This window comes from Oryzias latipes, chromosome 19 (genome assembly GCF_002234675.1).
Source record: "Oryzias latipes chromosome 19, ASM223467v1".
Classification (NCBI taxonomy): Eukaryota; Metazoa; Chordata; class Actinopteri; order Beloniformes; family Adrianichthyidae; genus Oryzias; species Oryzias latipes.
Genome location: NC_019877.2, coordinates 405,017 through 427,679, shown reverse-complemented (window position 1 = coordinate 427,679; position 22,663 = coordinate 405,017). Strand labels below are relative to the sequence as shown.

Here is a 22,663-nt window from a genome sequence, read left to right as displayed (position 1 = left end):
ATCAAACAGCAGGAGAAGAGGCAGGAAGACAGCATCCAAGAACGGACGGGTTTTACCGACTGGCAGCTCAATGCAGAAGGTAGGAAACCGTCAGAAACCATAAATGGAGAAATGGATGCATCAGAATGGAGCGGAGCAGGGAGACTCATTTCAGTTGCTGCGTCACAAGAAAGGACATTTTTTCATCTGCTCCCTTTTTGAAGAAAGAAATACTCAAATGGTTTTAATCTGAAATTATTGTTTATCATCAGAAAACTGCTTTAAGAGCATGTTAAAAACACCAAAACACCTTTTTCCTCAGAATGGGTTTTTAATTTAACCCCTACATAAAACAAAATTATGAATAAACTTTCTTTTTTTTTCTTAAGATGGAAATAAATGTTGGCATCAAGAGTCCAAATGGCTGCAGAGTTCTCATCATCATGTCACAGTTTTATTTGTAAATGTATTTGAACACAGTAGGTTTATGTATTTAGTACAATCAACAAAGAAACTGCTGACAGAAAATTCTCTCTCTGATTGAAAGAAAAACAATTTTCTCTAACGTGCAAATCACAAAAGTGAAAAATTAAATAAAAAATAGTAACAACAGAACTTAAATAACAAAGTTAGTCCTGAAAAAGCAGCTTTAAGCTTAAGCCGGGTCAGTTTAAAGAAAAGGAGAAATTGTGCTTTAAAGGTTTATTTGAAACCTGTGACATCTGGAAAAGATGAAGGAAAAACAGGAAAAATAGTTTTCACTGGGAGTCACTGAAGGTTTATCAGAAAATGTCAACGACCCAGAGAACAGAAACATTAAGAATAAAAGAATGATTGCAGAAATGGTTTTCAGGAGCCAAACATTGTTCTGCTCAAAGAGAAACCAGGAAGAGCCTGATTCTGCAGAACCACTTAAACTGCACCTCCTGAGGGGGGCGCTGTGGAGGAGGCCAGGACAATCCAGCACAGGAGGAGGAGTGGATGCCTCCACGTGTCATCGTCTTTTGTTGCTGTGGGTGTTGGACCAGCGGCTCTGCAGCAGCACCGCCTGTGTCGAGACGCTGCAGCATCTCCTACTCCCCCCACCCACACACACTGCAGCTTCATGCGTGTCTGCGGACGCCCCCACGCTGATGTGGGAGCGCAGGCAGCCCTGGGAGAGCACGCCGACTCTGCTCCGGTTGCTAAAAATAGCCCGAGCGCATCGCCTCGACTGGAGTCGCTCTGGAGGAGACGGCGCTCGATCCGCAGCCCAAACATGGAGTGTCGGTGACGTCACGATGGCAGACGAGGACTCTGCCTCCCCAGCTCCATATTTGGAAATCAGGAAGCTCCTGCAGTTCCGGTTCCCCTCAGCCCGTAAAAGGACTCAGCGTTCAGGAGCAGCTTTGAATCACAGAACCGCGAAGAGATGAATCGGGCCGAATGAGATCACCAAAAACCTCAAACTGAAAGCTTAACGAAGCACAGAAGCAGCTCAAATGTCTCTGAGGGCTCCTGTTCTTTAAATGGGACTCTGGCAGGATCATTCAGATCCATTTGGACTCGGTTCTGATCATCAGACTCCATGGATGTGGTGTCAGCTCTGCTGCAAAACATCTCAATGCAGATCAAAGGCAGGGCTGATTCTCTGCCTCCTTATTTAAGGTGGAATGTTGGTTCTGCTGTTACTGCCGGTTCTGACCGTCTCAGGAATCTGGATCAAGCAGTGATGAGGGGGGGTCTTCTCATCTTCCTCATGCCTGCTGCTGTCATCCTGCTCCAGGTTGGACCTCCACCTGACTCTGACTCCTCCCCTGAGCTTCGACCTGATCTGAATTCATGGCGAGACGGTTCTGCGTGCGGCGGAACCTGCAGACCTTTCTCATGCAGAGGCCCCCTTCCCCACAGATCTTGTTGTGGATGGGAGGGGCTCACTTTGAAAAGGCTTGATCTGACAGTCGTCTGCTGGGTCACAGAGGCTAAAGACGTAGCTCCTCCCTCCTCCGGGGTTCAGGCACAGGAGCGTTAAGGTTATGAACTCCTTTTTAGAAAAACGTTGAGCAGTTTGTGACACAGCATCAGAGCTGAGCTGCTGGGTTAGTTTTCCTTTGAGTAACTAGAGTAACTAAAGTAACTAAAGTAAGTGTATCTGCTGCTCGTCAGCTTCGGTCCGTACTCCACCGTCTTTGTCCTTGCGTCTGCTCCGGCGCCGGCCTGGACAAACAGACAGTTATGAGGGCCCCCCCCCCCCGCCAAATGGGCCTGAAGGCCCGCCAACCTCCAGCCGATCGGTGACACTAACGGGTTTGGGATGGAGCTGCAGGGAGGAGCTGAGTGGGAGACGTCCCCCCGACGGAGGGTCAGGAGGCACAGCCTGAAAATCCCTCCACGTTTGAACGCATCACTTCCTGCTTTGTGGCCTCAACACTGTGGCAGCTCTGACGCGGGTCTGCCGCTTCTGTGTTCAGGACACGATGGCGGCTGGCCCGTTCCCTCTGGCTCCAGGTGGAACCACAGAGCTGCGTTCGTTGACATGAAAAAATGGGATGTTTCGGCTCAAAGCTGTCAGTCAGGAGGCTTTGAGGAGGCCGGGTCTCCTCCTGCTCCCTCCAGCGCAGCTTTCCTGGGATTGGACGGTTCTCTCTGCAGAGAAACCAGAGGCGCTCCATCACAGGGACATCAGCTGCAGCTCCCCCCTCCCATGAAGCCAGATGTTTGGGCCGTCCTTGTCCCGCTGAATAATGAGCTTGTTCTCCCCCCGAAAGTCGGATCTGCTCAAACTTTTTCTTTATCCTCTTTTCTGCTCACGTTTGTAATCCTGTGAGCCGCAGTTTCAGGCTTCATGGATGTGACCCTCTGAGGTGTGGAACGTTTAACCACAGCGCCACATTGACAGTCAGAGAGCTGCAGGGAAAACCCTTTTCCTGATCAGTTTGATCGTTAAACCTGGAAAAATCCGTGACAGTCCTGAAGGTCTCAAACATCCTTCAACCCAGATCTGAACCTGAACACGAGTGGAGCCGACCGAAAACTGGACCAAGATGATCCTCCATCGGTCCGTTTCAGAAACACACCTGCAGTTCTGTCCTGATTCTGAGGCTCAAACTGGAAGTTTATTGTATTTAGAAACGATCATCTCTCTAAGCAGGGGTCTCCAAATCCAGGCCTGGAGGGCCGCTGTCCTGCTGCTTCCGCCTTATTTCCTGCTGATTACCTGGACCAGGTGTTTAGCCAATAAGGAGCTTCAATGGCAGGTTGGTTGGAGGACATGTTGGGAACTGGCCCACGAGGCCTGGATTTGGTCTAAATTCTTCTTTCTTCAGAACATGCGGACCATTCTGAGTAAAACCCGCTAATGAGAGGTATTCTTCTCTGTGGCTCCCCCTGCTGGTCTCCTCTGAATTACAGCAGCAGGAATTGGGTCAACGTGGAGCTCCTCGTTCACAAAGCAGTGATTGTTCCTTTCTGGTTTATGTGTGCCCCCCCCCCCGTCCAGGTATTTTAAAACCTCATTTCAGGGTTTGGCTGCTGCTGGATGTGGAGGGGGGGACGTTAAACCTTATGGGAGGGGGGGGCTTAGTTCAGGAGAAACTCTGAACACAGACTTCACCTCCTTTATCCGTCCTCCCACTTCAGAGGAGCGTTTCTCCTGCTGTCCTCCTCGGTCTCGTTCGGATCCTTAGAAGTGTCTGATGCGTTCACCATCACCAGAACCGTACGGTCAAAGCAAAGTTCTGCAGAACTCCGCATATCTGCTGATCAATTCCTCATTCCGATCAACTCGATCCGGTTCTGACAAACAGAATAAAACTGTTTTGGATCTGAGGTCAACGTGAAATAAGGTCTTCTGGTTGTCTGGTGTTTTTTTTTATATGGGGGGGGGGGGGGGGGGGTTGTATGTTCTCCGTGGTGTCAACCATCACGCCTCACATATGTATCTGTGACATCCGTGTTCCTGTGGCGGGTTCAGAGTCCAGCTCCTCCAAAGTGCAGCACTGCCACCTCTCCTAAATCCCCTCCTCGCCGTCTGCATGACCACAGCGTTTCTTTAAGCTTGCTAATCTCGTCCCAGCGGTGGCTCCGCCCCCTTCAGGCCAAGTCAGCAGATATTTGGGGGCAGACGAGGTTTTGAGGCAGGTTAGTGGAGCAGCAGACTCACCTGCAGGTTCCTTCAGTCAGTGTTGGGTCTGATGTTCTGGTCTGGTCTCCATGACTCCATCCTTAAAGCGTAGAAGAAGTGAAGCTTCATGGAAATAATTTGTCAGGATTGTTTAAGTTCTGAAGTTGAAGCTGAAAATAGAATTAAATATGAAACCAGTTTGAAAAATGTTCAGCTTCACCTGTTTCTCCAGATTTTTGAGACATTTTCTGCTTTTTCACTTTTTTTTAGATCCGTTATCAAAGTTTGTTTGTCCTCGGGGGATCCGGCCGCGGTTCCTCTTTGGGGGGATCCGGCCGCGGTTCCTCTTTGGGGGGGATCCGGCCGCGGTTCCTCTTTGGGGGGATCCGGCCGCGGTTCCTCTTTGGGGGGGATCCGGCCGCGGTTCCTCTTTGGGGGGGATCCGGCCGCGGTTCCTCTTTGGGGGGATCCGGCCGCGGTTCCTCTTTGGGGGGGATCCGGCCGCGGTTCCTCTTTGGGGGATCCGGCCGCGGTTCCTCTTTGGGGGGGATCCGGCCGCGGTTCCTCTTTGGGGGGATCCGGCCGCGGTTCCTCTTTGGGGGGATCCGGCCGCGGTTCCTCTTTGGGGGGGATCCGGCCGCGGTTCCTCTTTGGGGGGATCCGGCCGCGGTTCCTCTTTGGGGGGATCCGGCCGCGGTTCCTCTTTGGGGGGATCCGGCCGCGGTTCCTCTTTGGGGGGATGCGGCCGCGGTTCCTCTTTGGGGGGATCCGGCCGCGGTTCCTCTTTGGGGGCTCCGGCCGCGGTTCCGCTTTGGGGGGGCTCCGGCCGCGGTTCCTCTTTGGGGGGATCCGGCCGCGGTTCCTCTTTGGGGGGGATCCGGCCGCGGTTCCTCTTTGGGGGGGATCCGGCCGCGGTTCCTCTTTGGGGGGGATCCGGCCGCGGTTCCTCTTTGGGGGGGATCCGGCCGCGGTTCCTCTTTGGGGGGGGTCCGGCCGCGGTTCCTCTTTGGGGGATCCGGCCGCGGTTCCTCTTTGGGGGGGGTCCGGCCGCGGTTCCTCTTTGGGGGATCCGGCCGCGGTTCCTCTTTGGGGGGGGTCCGGCCGCGGTTCCTCTCTGGGGGGGGTCCGGCCGCGGTTCCTCTCTGGGGGGGATCCGGCCGCGGTTCCTCTCTGGGGGATCCGGTGTGGGTTCTGGACTTGTGGATGATGGTTTCTTTGGTTCTCTTCAGTCTTCTCAGCTAAATTGGATCTTTCTGTCTTTGTTTTGATGCATAATCAGAAGAGGCAGCATGTAGGTATCTAAACCCCCCACCCACCGGCTGCATGAGTCATCTTTTACTTTCTTGAGTTTCTGCTTTGTTTTCTTTGCCCCCCCCCCCTCCATGTTGCACATGTGCAGCAGAACAGGAGAACATTCCATCCTTTGCAGAAGTTAGATTTCTGGATGGGCTCCTTCATCCGTTCACGCGCCTCCTCCTCCTCACCGCTCTGTGTGTCTGCATGGGTTTGTGCACGGTTTGTGTAGACAGACTTCTTGCTGCCCCCCTCCCTCGGTGTTCATCTCTTTTCTTTGTCTCTGCAGGGGACGTTCTCTTCCAGATGGCTGAGGTGCACAGACAGATCCAGATCCAGCTGGAAGAGATGGTGAGTGAAATAGGGAGGGGGGGGGGGGGGGGGGGGGGGTTTGCAGGTTAGAATTCCTGAACCAAAAATGAAAAACCACAAGAAGGTCACATGATCCAAACGGACCAAGAAGGAGGTTTTGGTTTAGTCCGAGTCCTGAAAGTGACCATGGAGGAGTCGGGAGGGAGACAAACAGAAGCAGCTTTGTTATTGGAGGAGGAGGAGGAGGAGCAGAGTCTTCACTTCTGTTTCAGGATTGAATCTGGATCACGTCAAACTTTCCTGAACAGGTTTTTTCATTTTCCCTTCAGCTGAAATCGTTCCACAACGAGCTGCTGACGGAGCTGGAGAAGAAGGTGGAGCTGGACGCCCGCTACCTGAACGTAAGAGTCTGAGGGAGAAACGGAGAAGCTCCAACATTCTGCCGGCAGAACTGAATGTCTGTACTGCCCCCCCCCCACCAGGCGGCGCTCAAGAAGTACCAGACGGAGCACAAGAGCAAAGGGGAGAGTCTGGAGAAGAGCCAGGCGGAGCTGAAGAAGCTGCGCCGGAAGAGCCAGGGCAGCAAACACCCGTCCAAGTACGGAGACAAGGAGATGCAGGTGGGTGTCGGCTCTGCCGCCTGTAGGGGCCACAGGCAGGGCGGGGCCAGGGGCCCCGTGTGGTTTGCTCCATTACTGACGGGAAACGCAGAAGGGGGCGGGGCCTCTGACTGTGGTGCCCTTCGTGTTAAGGCTTCAGGCCAAAACCCACTTCATGCAGCCAGAGTCGTAACAGTTTCTTAGTCGTTGTGTTTTTCCGACAAAAAATGTCAAACTTCTAATAAAAAAATATATGAAACGCAAAAAAACTGTCAGAGTAGAACATCCGTCCTCCGACGCCAAACATCCAACTTCAACAAGTAAACTAAGATTCTTCTTTTAACTTTTCCTTCTTTGCAGCAACACATTCTAAGATCAAAACAATCAAATAAAACTGATATTAAAACTAAATAAATGGAAACTTTTGTCCACAAACATGGAGGCTAAATTGTAAACTGACAAAGAAAATGGAGGAGAGTCTCTCAGGTTCATCTCCATAACTGAATCTTTTGAAAAGTCGTAAAAATGTGAATCTTCTCAGGAAAAGGACATGAAAATGAAGTTTCACTAAAGAAAACCTCAAACCCAACAGAACAGCTTCTTCATCCAGAAATCCTGTTTGTATTTAATAACACTCCATGCCGCCGCCCCCCTCCCCATCGGTCTCTGTCCTCCTGAAGATGGAGGCGGCGAGCTCCTCCTTTCATGTCCGCAGAAATGCAATAAAGAGAACTGGCGTGAAGCTGCAGGTCTCTTCATCTTCAGATGTTTCCAGGAGCTTTGCTCTGATCTCTGCTTTCATCCGCTGACAGCTTCCAGGGAATTCTGGACTTCAGTTTCCTTGAAGGCAGTGATTGACTGAAGATCTGAGCTGGCTCCATGTCAGCGAGATGCATGAAGGATGGAGGCAGAGTCAGCTTCTGTGGTTCCGTCTTCAGCCAAACTCAGGGAAACTAAGAAACGAGTTCTTCAGTTCTTCCTGTGGAGCTTTTTCTGAAATGTTTAGTTTAAGAAAAACTTTGTTCAAGTTGATCTCTGGAGGGCGCCATCGTCTGAAACCAGAGACAGTTTTCTTGTTTTATATTTGGATGACGTGGACATTCTGGTGCCATGGAAGCTTTACGGTTGCCATGGTGACACTTTAACTCATCACGAAGCTCCGACGTTAATGGGAGTCAAGCTCCGTCATTTCAATTATTGCAACTCTTTATACAATTGTGTAAACTGTTGAAATTTTACAACATTTCATGGAAAATTTAAAGGGTTCAGGAGGGGCGTGGTCATGATTCACAACAGAACCAATAAATGTAATGAATTCTGGTGAGATCTGGAAATGATAGAGTTCATCTTCTCACCAAAATGAGTTCCTCCCCCCAGAATCCTGCAAATCCCAACTCCACAACAGATCCTAACTCCATAACTCCGCCCCCTTAGTCACGTTTATGTGTGCATGAGATAATCTTCTGGATTTGTTTTGGTTCTGAGTTCTTCACTCTTTCTAAACTGAAGTGGAGGGGATGAGGAGAACGTGTTCTATGTCGCGGCGCTGCAATCCTCCCAGAAGTCTTTGCTGCCTTGAGAGGGGCAGACTAATGATGGAGTCCAGTGCTTTTAGTGCAGCGACAAGATTAGAAATCACTCAGATGTTTCTACATGGAAGGATCCAGACGTTTGAGGGAAGGAAGGCCTGATCCGGATCCGGACTGTCGCTCCTGGTGTTGCTTCATGTGTGACAGTGAAAACGCTGCGGCGTGAAGAGACTTCACTTCCTTTAACGGGTCATTTGAGGCCGTTTCTGTGGAGCAGCGAAATCTGGTTTCAGGTGGGACTTCAGCTGAATCCCTCAGGCTAAAACCTGTTTGTTCATCAGCGCTGACGACTGAAGCTGCTTCTGATGAACTCCTGCCGTCACAGACTTAAGGATCCAAAGATGTTTCTAGAAAACTGTTGGTCTGACTGTCCATCTTCTCTTCTTCCAGTACGTGGAGGCCATCAGCAACAAGCAGAGCGAGCTGGACAACTACATCGCAGAGGGCTACAAGAACGCTCTGTCCGAGGAGAGGAGGCGGTACTGCTTCCTGGTGGACCGCCAGTGCGCCGTGGCCAAAACCAGCAGCAGCTTCCACAGCAAGGTGACAGACGGGTTCTGCTCTGGCAGACGGGTTCTGCTCTGGCAGACGGGTTCTGCTCTGGCAGACGGGTTCTGCTCTGGCAGACGGGTTCTGCTCTGGCAGACGGGTTCTGCTCTGGCAGACGGGTTCTGCTCTGGCTGTCTTCTGACAAAGATGCTGTAGACCACAGCCTGTTCCAGCTGTTTAGGATCCAGAAAAAACCTTGAAAGAAAAACCTGCTAGCAGCTGAAGCAGTTATGGTTGAAGATCAGACACTTCCTGTTTGGATTCTTCACACCATCCGGAACATCTCAGGTCTGACAGTCCTCTCTGAGAGGATGGGGGGGGTGTCCTGAGATAATGACCCACTTCTGCGAGAACACTCGGTTGGACTCGACGCGTGGGCCGGAGGTGTCTGACTGACGGGGTGACAGACGGAAGCTGATGAAGCTGAGTCTCGGTTCAGGAGCAGCAGAGCTGCCAAAAGCGCTTCTTTTTACAGATGCAGCGTCAGCGTTTGGAGGAGTGACGAGCCGTTTCCGCTCCCGAAAACGCTCAGATGTTCAGAAAACCGTCATCAGGAGAAACGAATGCTGCTCCTCTCAGGAGTAACTCCTTCTTCAGGACTCTACGTTCGAGCTGCACAGATCATTTCTGCTTTTAGCAGGTCTCTGTTCCTGCTCCTCCTGATTATTGTGAGGAGGACGCCTCCCACACCTGAACACCTGAAGCTGCAGCCCCCGCACGCTCAGCACGTCCAGACGACCTCGGCGCCGCGCCTGTCCTCTGCAGCCGTCTGTTATTCACCGCATGCAAATGAAGCGTTTGCATAACTGCACTTCTGGATAATTCATGCACAGGAAGTGAGGCGGAAGCGAGAACTTCCAGTCCACTCCGGGCCAGCAGAACACAGCCCCCCCCTCCCCCTCTCAGTTTTGATCCTTTTTTTATTAGGAATATTTGATTTATTTTCTGAATAATTAGACTTCTAAGGTAGAGCAAATACTTAAAGCTCCCCCCAACATGTCCAGAAATACGAGCATCTTCTCAAACATTGTACATGTTCTCTTTCATTCATCCAGAATATCTTTCTGTGTTTATCTTGTTGGGATATTTATAGTTTAGAGGTTTTTTGAAATTTCCAGCTTTTATTTTGACATCCTCGTTTCCTGTTTCCAGAGTAACGCATGGATTCATGCTTTGAAACATATTTACCCTTTTAGGATGAGTTAACCTTTTGACCGCCTTAATCTCCTCTGGTGGGTGTGTGCTGCCGCAGTCACAGAAGCCTGAGGTCAAAGGTCACGTCTGGGTGACATGTCCACATAAAAAGCTTCTCTTTTCCAGGGAAAGGAGCTGCTGTCCCAGAAAGTCCCGCTGTGGACGCAGGCGTGCGCCGAACCCAACAGACTGCCGGACCGCGCCATGTTCCTGGCTCAGCAGATGAGCGGCTCCATGCCCCCGGGGCCCCATCATCACCCCGGCATCCCCGATCCCAGCTCCGGCGCCAAGCCCCTGCCAGTGCCGCCAGAGCTGGCCGCTCTCAGGGCGAGCGGCGCCATGGGGCAGCAGGTCAGTTCCTCCGTTATCAAACTGAACCAGCAAATAAGGGATCCGTGTCTCCAGACTTTATTTGACTTTTCTGGGTTTTTGTAGCTGAAAGGAAAATGCATTTCATCATATTTGACGGAATATTACCTGAAAATATTTTTGACATATCTATTATTGCTGTAGAGTTCAAAGTGGGCGGAGTTAATGGAATCGTGAAGTGTGTTCAGTAAACCAAACTTTTATTGGAAACAAACTTATTAAAATATAAAAGACCTCAAGTTCAATGGAATATAAAATTTCTTCCATACGAAGTTTTAAAACTTACAGTGATTTGCAATAAAAAAATCCTTAAGAAAATCAATATATATATATTATTCAGGTTAATAGGTAACAGGTTAGCAAAGGGTTAGCAAAGGGTTAGCAGCGCCAGCATCCACAACTCCGCCCCCTTTATTTATCAGGCCTGCAAGAGTACCTGCTAACAAAATCCTTTTATTTTGAAAGTGTCAATGCAGAAGAAGAAAGCGTCTGCTTCCTGTCTTCATTGCAGAGGCTGATGGGAGGTGTGGATGGGGGGGCGATGAACGGGGCTGCAGGGGGGGAGGACTACCAGCAGTGGATGGAGGCCAAAGTGGCGCAGGGCAAGACCTCGCCACAAACGCAGCGGCACGGGGCCGAGGTCTACTCCAACACCCTGCCGGTGCGCAAGGTCGCCCCCACCAAGGGCAAGGCCCCGCTGAGTAAGAGCGCCAACATGCACATGTCACACACAGCTGGGGGGGTTCGGTAAGTTTCAGACTTTTTTCCTCATCCTCAGTGGAGACCCGGACGCTGCCGCGCTCCAGCTCCATGGCTGCGGGTCTGGAGAGGAACGGTAGGACTCGGGTTCAGGCCATCTTCTCCCACGCCGCCGGAGACAACGGCACGCTGCTGAGCTTCGCGGAGGGCGACATCGTGACCCTGCTGGTGCCCGAAGCCCGGGACGGCTGGCATTACGGCGAGAACGAGAAGACAAGGCTGTGAGTGCGGCTTTGGACATTTCTGATGTTTCCTCTGACGTGGTCTGATCAGTGACGCCTCCACCCTCAGGCGCGGCTGGTTCCCCTTCTCCTACACCCGCCTGATCTCTGAGGCCGATGGAGACACCATGAAGCAGCTTCGAGTGCACAAGTGGGTGAAGTTTCCCTGTGACCACATCTGCTGCCAGAGCAGAAAGCTCCGCCTACGGTGGCGGTGGGAGGCGTGTTTGTGATTCCTCCTGTTCTGTTTCCAGCCTCCACCTCGGGAAAAGCAGCAGCACCGGGAACCTTCTGGACCGAGAAGACATGGCTCTCCCCGCCCCTGATTACGGCCTCCACCCTCGTTTGGCTGCACAGAGCACCGCCACGCTTCACAGCAGGCCGCAGCGCCCTTACAGCATGGCGGTGCCGGGCTTCTCGCAGGTGAGGGCGCCGCCGACAAACGTCTAGTGTCCTCCATGATTGGTCAACTGTTAGAAGAGGCAGACGGCGGTCCTCTGCTGCCCCCTGCTGGCTGTGGTGATCGCTGCAGCAGTTTTCTCATCTTTTTCTTTTTCCTTCCAGCAGGGGACAGAAGAGTACGAGCCACGCTTCCCCACAAGGTAAGACTTCTTATCAGGGGGAGGGGCTTCTGAGTTCTTGACCAATAAGGTTCTTTGGTGAACAGGAAGAGTTTCAGAGTCATCTCAGCAGAACATCTTTTTCTGTTTTCCTTTCATCGTGATGTCCAGGATTATGTTCTCCTGTGGTTCTACAGGAGAACCACAGGAGAACATAATGATGTTCAAGATTATGTATGATTATGTTCTCCTGTGGTTCTACGGGGCCGAGGAGCCCACTCCTCATACTTGTTTAACAATGACAATAATGAACAAAACTCCGCCTTCTGTGTTCAAATTTGAAGCTAAAATTGTTCTAGTTAAGTTTGAGAAAACAGTCGATCGTGTGATCTAATTACAGGCTAACTTGACTCATCACAGAGGGTGAACTCGGAACATTTTCCTGCGCTCAGCACAAGGGGGCGCAATTTATCCGTTAGTTTTGTTTTATTTTACTGTTCGTCCTTTTATGATTTCATTGGTGGCTTTCACACTCTCCCATCATGCATCTTCCACCTGCTAACACCCCCCTCCCTGCTTCTAACGCTTCACCTGCAGTTGAGGGTCAGACTGGGCGGAGCTTTTGGGGGGCGGGGTCATGTTTGTCCTGGTTGTTTGCTGCTGTTTTGTCCTGCACTCGCCCACCTGGAAGCCTCTCCTGTCTGTCCACAGCTCCACAGAGGGAAAGTTGATCTCCACAGTGTGAGGACAGACTAACACCTTCAGCGTGATAGGACACCCCCCACCCACCCCCCCTGCTTATGGCAATAACATCACCTGATCAATGCATGGAAGACACAGTGGGCTTTTCCTCCACCTCCTCCCTCACTGCTGCCCTCTGCTGGTAACCTAGCAACGCCTCTGAAGCGGCGTGGACTCTGCCAACGTTTGTCTGAACTAACAAGGGGGGGGGGGGGTTCTGCAGGAAATCTGCCCGTCTTTCATGCATGTTCACTTCTACTGGAGGTCAAAGGTCTTGCTGATTCTCTCACATGTCCGAGGACAACAGGTGTGTGAAAAAACGTTTGAATCCCAAGGAGGATTTTTCAAATGTGAAGACTTGGACTGAACGGACCTTTTGACGCTGCGAGGTTCTGTGATCTCTGAGCTGAGGGGCTGCGAGGGTCTTTATGTGAATGTTTACTGTACATGCGTGTGTTCTGCAGTGTCTAGATGAGCGGCTCATTACGTCACGTATGTTTCTGCCTGCGAGAAGCTGACATGGCTTCAGACATAAATGTTTTTTTTAAAAAAGGTTTGTCTTTCATCCACGAAAGGTGACAGTTGCTCATGGGTGCACACTGGGGGGGGGGGTCAAAGGTCAGCTCCAAAAACCCCACCCCACAGTCATGAACTCTTTATCAAACTGTTAATTGTCAACAGACAAGTTCAGGCCAAATAAATCTGAGATTATTCAAATCTAATTCAAGAAGCTGCATTTCCAGAAGAAAATGCAGGTAAGATGCTATATTGCTGGATGAAAATGAAACTTAGAGGGTAATAATTGGCAACAAATAAAAAAAGAAATGATCAAAGTAGACCATAAATAAAGTGAAAATAGCACAATAACAAAAAATGTCATGCCACTACGACACCAACCAGATACAATGGCACGACATATAGTCAATATAATCCAGGTCCAAGTATTTGAGGGACCAAAAGTCACAGCTGGAAAAAGCTGAAAGAGCTGAACATTTGAATAGTTGAATGGTAAAAATAGCTGAAACATTGTAGGAGATAAGCGGCACAAAAATGGCAGAAGATACTAGAATAAAGAGAGAGAAACAGGAAAAGAATGGATTGAACGATTTATAGCATTCAACCAATAACATTGTTTGAGCTGCAACTTTTTGGTGCGATCCCTCATACTGAGCATGCTCAGTGGAAGATGTTTGAGTCACCTAAACATCTACACCCACGTCTCAAACAATCAGCAAATGTAAAGGAAAACAGCATAAATGCATCAGCGTCCAGGTATGAATGTTCATTCTGACTTTAGAAGCTAAACTAAGAGGTTTTATAGTATCTGATAAATCCGGTGCTGTTCCTCTTCAGAAGGAGAAGAGGCTTTTTTCATTTCATGTCTTTCCTTTCTTCAAGCGGCTTCAGTTTCCCAGCTGATATTCAGCCTTTAGCTCCGCCCCTAGCCCCTCCTCCATGATGAGGCACCCCCATTGTGCTTCCACATCTGCAGCCTATGATGAGCAGCTCAGACGTTGCACATCTGCTGTCGATCTATTTAACTGAAATGATGGAGTAATGGCAGCTTCAGACCTTCTGCAGTGCCCTCCTCAGCCTCTAGGGGGCGACAGTTTCCTGTTCTAAGCTCTTTAGTCCTAAAAGTTTGTCTTTTAATTTAAAAGGCAATGTTTCAAAAAAGCCTAATTTTTTGTTATTCTGACTGAAGAGGCTGGCTTCTGTCTGACTTTGGTTTCAAACATCTTCACCAAAAAAACTGACAACTTCCTGCTCTGCAGAAACCGATGTCCGATCAGTTTCAAAAACTCTGACAAAAATGACCCAGATTTGATTCCTGGGCATTTTTCATTCGGCACATCTTCGTCCCCCGTCTGTCTGCTGCCTCTTCCTCCTCAGCTTTGCCAACCCAACCTTTTTGTCCTTCCTCTCTTGTTGTAATGGGTCTTCAGAGAGAAAAGTCGAGTGAAAACGTCTGGAAGCTGCTCCCGTTTCGTCTTTCTTCACTAACACACTCTGAAGCTCGGCGTTACCGAAGCGGCGCCCGCCGTTGAGCTTTAGCTGAAGGGGTCCGTGTAAAAAGTGAGGAGAACTTCTGGATGTGCATGCTTTGAGGGCACACGGGTTTGATGGATGACTTCAAATGTATGAAGACTTTTTACTTTAAATATCAAATAAATTTATTCCAATGGACCTTTTTCCTGTCGTTTCATTCAAACTGTGAGCAGTTGGACTTTCTTCACCTTATGTCACGTTTGCACAACAGAACCCAAAGTAGGCGCAGAATGTTCTGAATTCACGCCGGCTCCCTCGCTGCTGCTCTTCCTCACTGCTGCTCTTCCTCCTGCTCATTAACCTGCACTTCCTCGGTCATGTAAGCAGTCACGGCTTCAGCAGCAGCCCCCTGCCCGCCACTCACCCACCTATGGAGTGGAATTTATGCCACCACGTTGCAGACAAAACTGTCTAGGTGGCAAATGAAAATATGGAATATTTGCTTTCAAATACTTTTTCTTTACTTTCAATTTTTTTTAAGCTTTCAAAATTTTCAAAATTGGATTTATGGCAATTTGATTGGTTAGAATCTGGACCAATCAGCAGGCTGTCTGATATCAGCTTTGTCACGTTAAAAGGAAAATTATGAGAGCAAGATAGGAAAAAAGCGAGATGAGACGACGCATGCCAAAGCATTTGTGTTGCAAACGCAAAAATCAAATGTAATGCAAACAGAAAAACTTAAAAGAAAATATTTGAAAGCAACAGAAATTAAGTTTTTTTGAAAACAAATATTTAATATTTTTATTGGAGACAGTTTCGTGTGCAACGTGGTGGCATAAATATCACTCTGTACCAACCTCGCCACCCCCCACCACTCACATTTATGAGCACGCCGTTGTCTGAACGTCTGCCGTCATGACGCAACACTTTGATCTCCGTCAGGTCATTTCAGCTCTGAGTTGTTACAGCAGATCAGGATCCAGCAGGTGGAGGTTCCTCAAATAAAATCCATTACAGGCTCAGATAATGAACAATAAAAATTCAAGACAAACCCATTTCAAAAGGAAGGATGATGGTGTCTTCAGTAAGTCTCTGGCTACGTTGACACTGCAGGGCTTAATGCTCAATTCTGATTTTTTGAAAAAAGGCCGTTGACATTTCTCACTAAATTTGAACTTTTGTGATCTCCTGTGACTGTGAAATGACCCAGAAGTGACCCGCATGCACAGAAGAGTCCTCAACGGTGAACGACGTCACTGTTGTTTGTGGAAGTAGCTAACGTTAGCAATGGATGTCAACAACAGTGTTGTCAACAGCGGAGCTCTTTTTGCATTATTACATTAATTTTCACAAAGGAGCAGCACAATAACAATCTTCTCATTTTAAGAAGGCATTGGAGCCAGGATCGTCTGGTCCCACTGGTGTGGAATGGGGATGTGTATGTGCTGGGGCCGTGCGAGCGTGTGTGTAAGAGAGAGGAGAGAGCGCATGCAGCGCAGGAGGGAGTGAGAGGGGGGGCAGTGGGGGGCGCATTCATGTTGTGTGTTACGGAGGAAGGAGAACGGTAATAAAAGAAGGCTTCCCCCAGAATAAATGCAATTAACCCGCTCTGGACAATCTGAGGGTCCAAACGGGGAAGTGAACCCCGGAGGAGGATCCGCCTTCTGTCCCCAGCGCTTCTGACCACGGTCGGAAAGGGAAAAAAGTCATTGTGGGGAAGGTTCAACACCACGCTCGGCCATTTCACTGGAAATGTTTTCAAAAACCGCCCGGTTGCGATTAGAGCCCTGGAGTTTGGCCTGAATAGAGCTGTCACCCCAAATATTAGTGAGCAGTGACCTGGCTTCCCTTCCACTGACTGGTCTCAGCAGCATCGTCCACCATGGTTGATGTCTATGTTCTAGTTCCCTTCAACACAGAATGATGACGTTTGTAGCGTATCGATGACGGGTCGGATAAATGCGGCCTGGCCAGTCAGACGGAGGTCGCATTTCAAAAGATCGGATACGAATCGGATTCTGGACCACATACCCACGTGGCCTGGGTCACATTTGAAAAGATGGGATCTGTGTCGTTCAGACTGTCATGAAAAGATCAGATGACGATCGCATAGGGGCAAAAAATCGGAATTGGATCGTTTAGGCCTGCAGGGTGAACGTAGCCTTTGTCTGTTCTACTGTGTTACTTTTTTTAGTAAAATTATATTAAATTAAATAGAAATTAAAGTATTTTTTGTTAACAGTTTTATTTTCAAATTTTATTAATCAGCTTTTTCATTCACAGTATCCTGTTACAGTATTGTTGGGCTCATATTTATAGATATGGACCAGAAACAAAAACAAAAAATTTTGTTATACATAAACAGGTAACAGGTAGAAAGTAGAATATAACTAAGAAATAAGCAAGAACAGACAAAAAGAAAACCAAATTTGTTAACAGTTTAACAGATTGATTTCAATCTGAAGTGCATCCACTAGAGGGCGCAATCCATCTGTTCCAAGGAGTCTGAAAGGTTAAACCACGAGAATGACAAACAGAACTTTCACTGTGGATCAGTCCTGTCCTGCATTCAGAACCGACACCGGTCCTCCAAAAGGACGAAGGCAGATTCATCATTAATGACACACAGACACAGTCACAAGAAGACAAAGATCAACTCAGACGGCCCGCAAACAAACATCAGAACCCATAAATGAACAAACACGCCGCACAAAGACTCACAAATGTGGCGCCTCAGACAAACCAAGAAGAAAAACAAAACTTTAGCTAAATTAGGGGCCAGTTTAGCTCGTGCTGGTTTGCGGCGCCTTCCATCCGTGAAACCCGGGTTCGACTCCAGGCTGCTCCCTGTTCCCTTCTCTACCTCTGCCGTTTCCAAGCCCGGTTAGAGAAGGTTGCGTCAGGAAGGGCATCCGGCGTAAAACATTGCCAAATTTACCATGCGACTTGTTCGCTGTGGCGACCCCTGATGGGAGAAGCCGAAAGTGGAAGAAGAAGCTAAATCTGTGCAAATGACTTGAAGAACCAACAAAGCAGCAGGATACAAACCCCATTAAAAAAAAACACGGAGGAAACCATGCATGGTCATGTGACCGTTCTGAGGGAACGGCCTAAACATGTCACGGGTTAAAAAACCCTGAAACAGATAATCCCATAACTACTGTGGTTCTTCTGGATCCAACTGAATGCTATTTTTATTTAAACTTGTTCTAGAAACAGAACCATGACCTAGGCGTCAGCTCACTCACGTGGTTACTGGACTTCCAAACATGTCCAGCTGGATAATCACTGTTCGTCCACCATCACCACAAACACCGGTGTACCACAAGGCTGTGTAATGAGTCCCTTCCTCACCCGCGACTGCAAACGGTTCCAACACCGTCTTTGAGGTGATTGGCCGTCTCTGGGAGGGCGTGGACCGCATGGCTGACTGCTGCGACACCAACAACCTGCTACTCAACACTGAGAAAACCAAGGAGCTCATGGTAGACATCCGGAGGAGCGCTGAGCCGCTCACACCCATCCACGCCACATGCTGCCAGCATGCAGACTCTCCCCCCTCCTGCCCTCTGGGAGCCCCCCCCCCCAACAAAAACCAGCAGGTTTTTAGCTTCTTCTTGTCCACAGCTGTCACACGTCTGACCTCTGAACCACAGGACACTCAACACAAACCCAAAACATAAAAGATAAATACAAAAATGGAATAAATAGAAAATGTAATTTTTGAAAAAAAAAAGTAAAATAATAAATGAATAAACGAATAAATAAATAAATTAATAAATATATAAAATAAAAAACATTAAAACATGACAGGAAAACTCAGTGTGTAACCTTTAGTTTTTCTTAGAGAAAAACCAGGATGGAGCCGCAATCACTATTTATTTATCGTACAGAGCTCTTTGAGTTCATGCATCTGTGGAAAACATCGAGCTAACAATAACCTAAAGTGAACAAAACATGCAATGACAGACAAAAATGATAAAATAATCCTTCATGTGCAGAGTAGAATTCCAGTTATTAAGAGTAATAGATTTATTAAATGACCTAAACTTTCAGCAAAGAAGCTCATTTTCAGCATCTGCTAGTTTCTTTTCCCTGATGATTTTCTGCTCGTATTTCCACCCGTCACGTTCTGGCATCAGGTTGTCAAAGTCTAGTTTCAACAATGATCATTTCCTGTTTCTGTCACTTCATGCTCGAGCTCGATGTGTTTGCGCATGCGTGCTGCTGACGTGCGTTAAAATGATTGAGCGGTACCTGGCTACTTCCTCTAAGCGAGATTCAAAGACGAACAGTTCCACCAAAGTATCGATCTATACCAATACTAACGTTGGTTTTGATATTTCAATCCTTTTCTGGGGTTTGGCCTGAACCGATCGCAAGAACCACGTAGCCGTTTTTGCTAACCTAGCTTAGCCCTGCCGAACGCCGGAGAAATCTTTGTTTGTCCAAAAAAAAAAAACACCCCCCCCCTCCGCCTGACCCGTCCTCATCGCAGAAACTTCCAGAACCACAACGAAACGGAAACATCCTCACATTCACACTTAAATGATCAAAAACGTCAGGAAACACGGAGTTACTCACACTACTGTTAGCTTCCGGCTCTTTCATCCCGCGTGCCACTGCGCCTCTGCTGATCACGTGACCTGAACACGCAAATCTGTTTACGGTTTTAATATTAAAAATGCAAAAACTTCCCTGCATTAAATAAACGTCTTTATGTTCATATTTTTTAAATAAATCAGAATCAAAACTCTCACAAAGTAGAAAATATGAAAAGTTTACTGCAGTCAATAAAAAATGTTTTTCAAGATGATTATTTTCCTGTTTTTGAAAAGATGTTGCTGTTTATCAAAATGTTTTTTTTTGTGATTTTTAAAATATTTTCCTCAGTGTTGTTTTTGTGACAATTTATGAGCTACACATGTAAAATAAATAAATAAATAAATTACAATCTGATCAATAATAAAAAAAAATGGACTAAAAGCCCCTACATGTCCCAGTCCAGGATAAACAGTTCCGTATGTTTGTAACAAAAAATTAATTACAACTGGAGTTATTAGTTACATAGGCTCCGCCTCCTGGGTGTGAAGCTGTTGACACAGGCGAATTACACCAAAAAATCCAAAACACACCAAAACATCCCGGACATTTGATTTTTCTCTACAACTCACCAAGAATCCTCAAAACTGCACCACAGACTCTCATTCAAATTCAAATTCATTTATATAGCGCTTTTCATGCTTCATAGCATCTCAAAGTGCTTACCAAAGGAAAAAAATAAATAAAATAAAACAAATAAGATAAAAAAATATATATATTAGTTAAAATAATAAACAAAGTAAAAAGAATGTAATAATAATAAAAATAAAAATAAATGCAAATAATAAAATAAATGAATTAATAAAAACACACAAAAACCCAACACATACACATCCCTCCTTTAAAATAAAAACAAATAAAATTAGCTGTTAAAATTTTATAAAATCAAATAAAAACATGTGGACAAGTAAAACTATGTAAAAGCTTTACTAAAAAGATGTGTCTTAAGTTTTTTCTTAAAAACCTCCACAGTGGCTGAAGCCCTCACGTCCTCAGGCTGTTCCACAGGCGAGGTCCACAGTGTTGAAAGGAGGCCTCGCCGTGGGTTTTAGTTCTGACCTTTGGGACCACTAGCAGACCTGCACCTGTGGACCTGAGGGCTCTGGGAGGGTCATAGACTAAAAGTAAATCTGATAAATAGTAGTAAATAGTAGTAATACAGATTCCACTAAAACAGGATTACTCGTTAAACCACAATTGTCAGAAAAATATCAATAAACCACAAAAACTATCTTAAAAACAACAAAGAAAATGATCTTGACCATAAAGGGTTTGAAAAATAGACAAAACATCTCACAATAAATAATGTTGAAATTCTAATAATAAACCTCAAACATTTTTTTATTTAATGCAAGAACCTTAATTAATTAGAATGAAGAATATAAAACTGTAGGCAAGACCCGGTATTTCTTTAGCCTTGGCTTAGATGCGGTTCTTCCTCTGATCATGTCCACCTGCTGAGATCTAAGCAGAACCTTCCATCCATCATCCATCCGGATCTGGGTTCTCCTTCATCTCCTCAGGTGATGTCGGTGTGTTTTCTCCTGATTGTTGAGGACTGTCTCTGTTTTCAGCTCACGGAACGGTCGTGGCCGTTTTTGAGCCACCAAAAGTTGTCGTAAGTGAAACTTGGATCTTCTTGGTCTCCGTGTGGTTCCGCTCATCCTTCATCCCAGCTTCTTGTGACTGTCTCACTGGCTTGGGGGGGTTTGAGGGGCCGCTTTCGGGTCATTTTCATTCCAGTTTGTGTGACTGCACACGTGTCGTCGGCTGACCGTGGCTTCATGCAACCGTTGTTCCAGCAGGGCCTGCATGCTTCATCAGATCTGTCCTCTCATCCAGCAGTCTTTCATCCTCCTCTTCCTCCCTGCAGAAACCCACCAGGCGAGCCCGCAGTGGGGGCTCCAGCCAGGCCCCCCCTCTCTGACGATGAAGAAGAGGAGGAGGTCCAGCAGTCAGACGACGCTCACTATGACTTCTTGGAGAAAACGTCCACCACCGCAGACGCGCCCGTCTCCAGCTTCTAGAATGACTGAAGGTTTCAGCCTAAAGAAACATTCATCTGAATTCAATCAAATCAAATCTGATCCATAAATGAAAGCATCAAAAATCACGAAGGATCATTTTCAGACGTGGTTCTACTAGTCATGTCTGCATGAAGTGTCTTTACTATAAACACTTCATGTAGACCAGACTCCTGTTTTCTTGAGGTTTCAAACAAACCCGCTGCAGTTGAATTTCACTGTTTCTGAAGTTTAAATCTACATTTTTAGCAGGTTTTTCACATTTGTTTCCTGCAGCAGAACGCTTCAGTTCTTCACGTTTAAATGAAAAAAGCGTCTGATGAAGCCAAACGGGGCGACTTTTTATGGAGGTTTTTCTCCATCAGATTCGGAATTTATTGAACCTTTGAATTTTCTTCCTGAATTTTTTTTAAAACCCTTGATTTTCAAACAGCAAAATCTCAGGCCCCAAAATATTGTTTTCTATGTTTCAGTGTTTTTAATTTCCAGACTCAACATTTTGATTGATGGCCCAGAAAGACGTGACTTCTATCGTCTCACTAGAACAGCTGGTCCATCTGAGAACATCCAGCCAATCAAAATGTTGAGTCTCAAAATTAAAAACACGGAAATGTATAAGATAGAAATTAATATTTCGGGGCATAAAATGTTGCTGTTTGAAAATCAAGGGTTTAAAAAAAATTCAGAAAGAAAAAGCAAAGAGTTAAAAATTCAGAATCTGATGGAACAGAAAAACTTCCGTGACTTTTCCAAAATTTCTGTGCTGAAAACCTGTTTTTCCCCTTTTTTATGAATAGATGTTTGTTTGTTTTTCTGTGCAAAGTTCAGCCTGCTGGTCTCTGGCTGCAGAAGACAAAGATTCACATCAAATTTATAAAACATTTACTTGTAAATAAGGAAATTTAAAACATTACATGTTCAGAAACTATTCAAACTGTGAGGCTTGTGATTATTCCTTTAAGTGTTTGAAATGTAATGTAGAAACATGAAATGAAACTAAAAACAAGCATCTGATCATTTTCATCAAAGCACAAAAATGCAGCATTTATACAAGTAATACCAATAAAGAGGAGACAAACCAATAATCAATATTACTACTAATAATGGCAGACATGTGTTTACTGATTAGTAGATGTGGTTGAAGATGAATCAAAGCTACAAAAAAAGACGTTTTCAGTTGATTTCAGAAAGTTTCTTTAATTTTAGATAAAAATGTTTGAATCCCGTACATCAAATGTGTTTATGACTGAAATACAATGGAAATCAGAGGATCTCTAGGTATTAATGAAGGATTTTCTCTCATCACTGTTTTTTCTTCAGAAAATGTGAGATTTCTGTGAACGTTGCAGATAAAAGCTGAATCTGTAGAGTTTGATGAACACGAATCAGAACGTTGTGATTTCATGTCGAACATACGGACGGAATAAATCTGATCTTCATCCAGACTGCAGCGTCTTCTCTGAACTTTTACTGGAACTCCACCAGCAAAGCACCCAGTCTGTTGTGGAAACCAGAGTTTATTCAGATTTGATAGACGATACAGAAATGATCAACGTGAACGGCTCAGTGTGGGGGGGCGAGCACACAGAACCTTCTCCTGCACAGTTTTTCCACAATCATTCCAAGTCCAAAGCAGCCGTCACCCTCTTCCTCCTCCTCCTCCTCAGGCCAACAATACTGTCCTGAAACGCAACGCCACGTCTCTTTGGCAACAAAAACCCCACATCCTTCCCTCCCAGGTACCCGAGTACTCCAGGAAAGTACTTTTGTGGAGATAT

At 46.8% G+C, this 22,663-nt stretch overlaps 1 protein-coding gene across 13 annotated transcripts in view; it reads left to right on the top strand.

The window, feature by feature from the left end:
• The window catches only part of LOC101156725 (brain-specific angiogenesis inhibitor 1-associated protein 2), a 37,595-nt gene extending 15,265 nt beyond the window's left edge, over positions 1-22,330 (top strand). For 4 of the 13 annotated variants that reach the window (XM_023949294.1, XM_023949298.1, XM_023949297.1 and 1 more), the window contains 12 exons: positions 5,361-5,372; positions 5,664-5,725; positions 6,016-6,087; positions 6,169-6,306; positions 8,265-8,417; positions 9,744-9,968; positions 10,498-10,687; positions 10,765-10,966; positions 11,037-11,117; positions 11,221-11,389; positions 11,531-11,568; positions 20,735-22,330. In XM_023949294.1, coding sequence (XP_023805062.1) covers positions 5,361-5,372; positions 5,664-5,725; positions 6,016-6,087; positions 6,169-6,306; positions 8,265-8,417; positions 9,744-9,968; positions 10,498-10,687; positions 10,765-10,966; positions 11,037-11,117; positions 11,221-11,389; positions 11,531-11,568; positions 20,735-20,888 — 1,496 coding nt within the window. In that variant the 3' untranslated portion in view covers positions 20,889-22,330. Of the gene's footprint in view, positions 1-5,360; positions 5,377-5,663; positions 5,726-6,015; positions 6,088-6,168; positions 6,307-8,264; positions 8,418-9,743; positions 9,969-10,497; positions 10,688-10,764; positions 10,967-11,036; positions 11,118-11,220; positions 11,390-11,530; positions 11,569-12,237; positions 14,456-20,435; positions 20,480-20,734 lie in introns of those variants that run through there. The other 9 variants (XM_023949296.1, XM_023949299.1, XM_023949305.1 and 6 more) reach the window with 7 other exon arrangements.
• Positions 22,331-22,663: the final 333 nt, after the last annotated feature.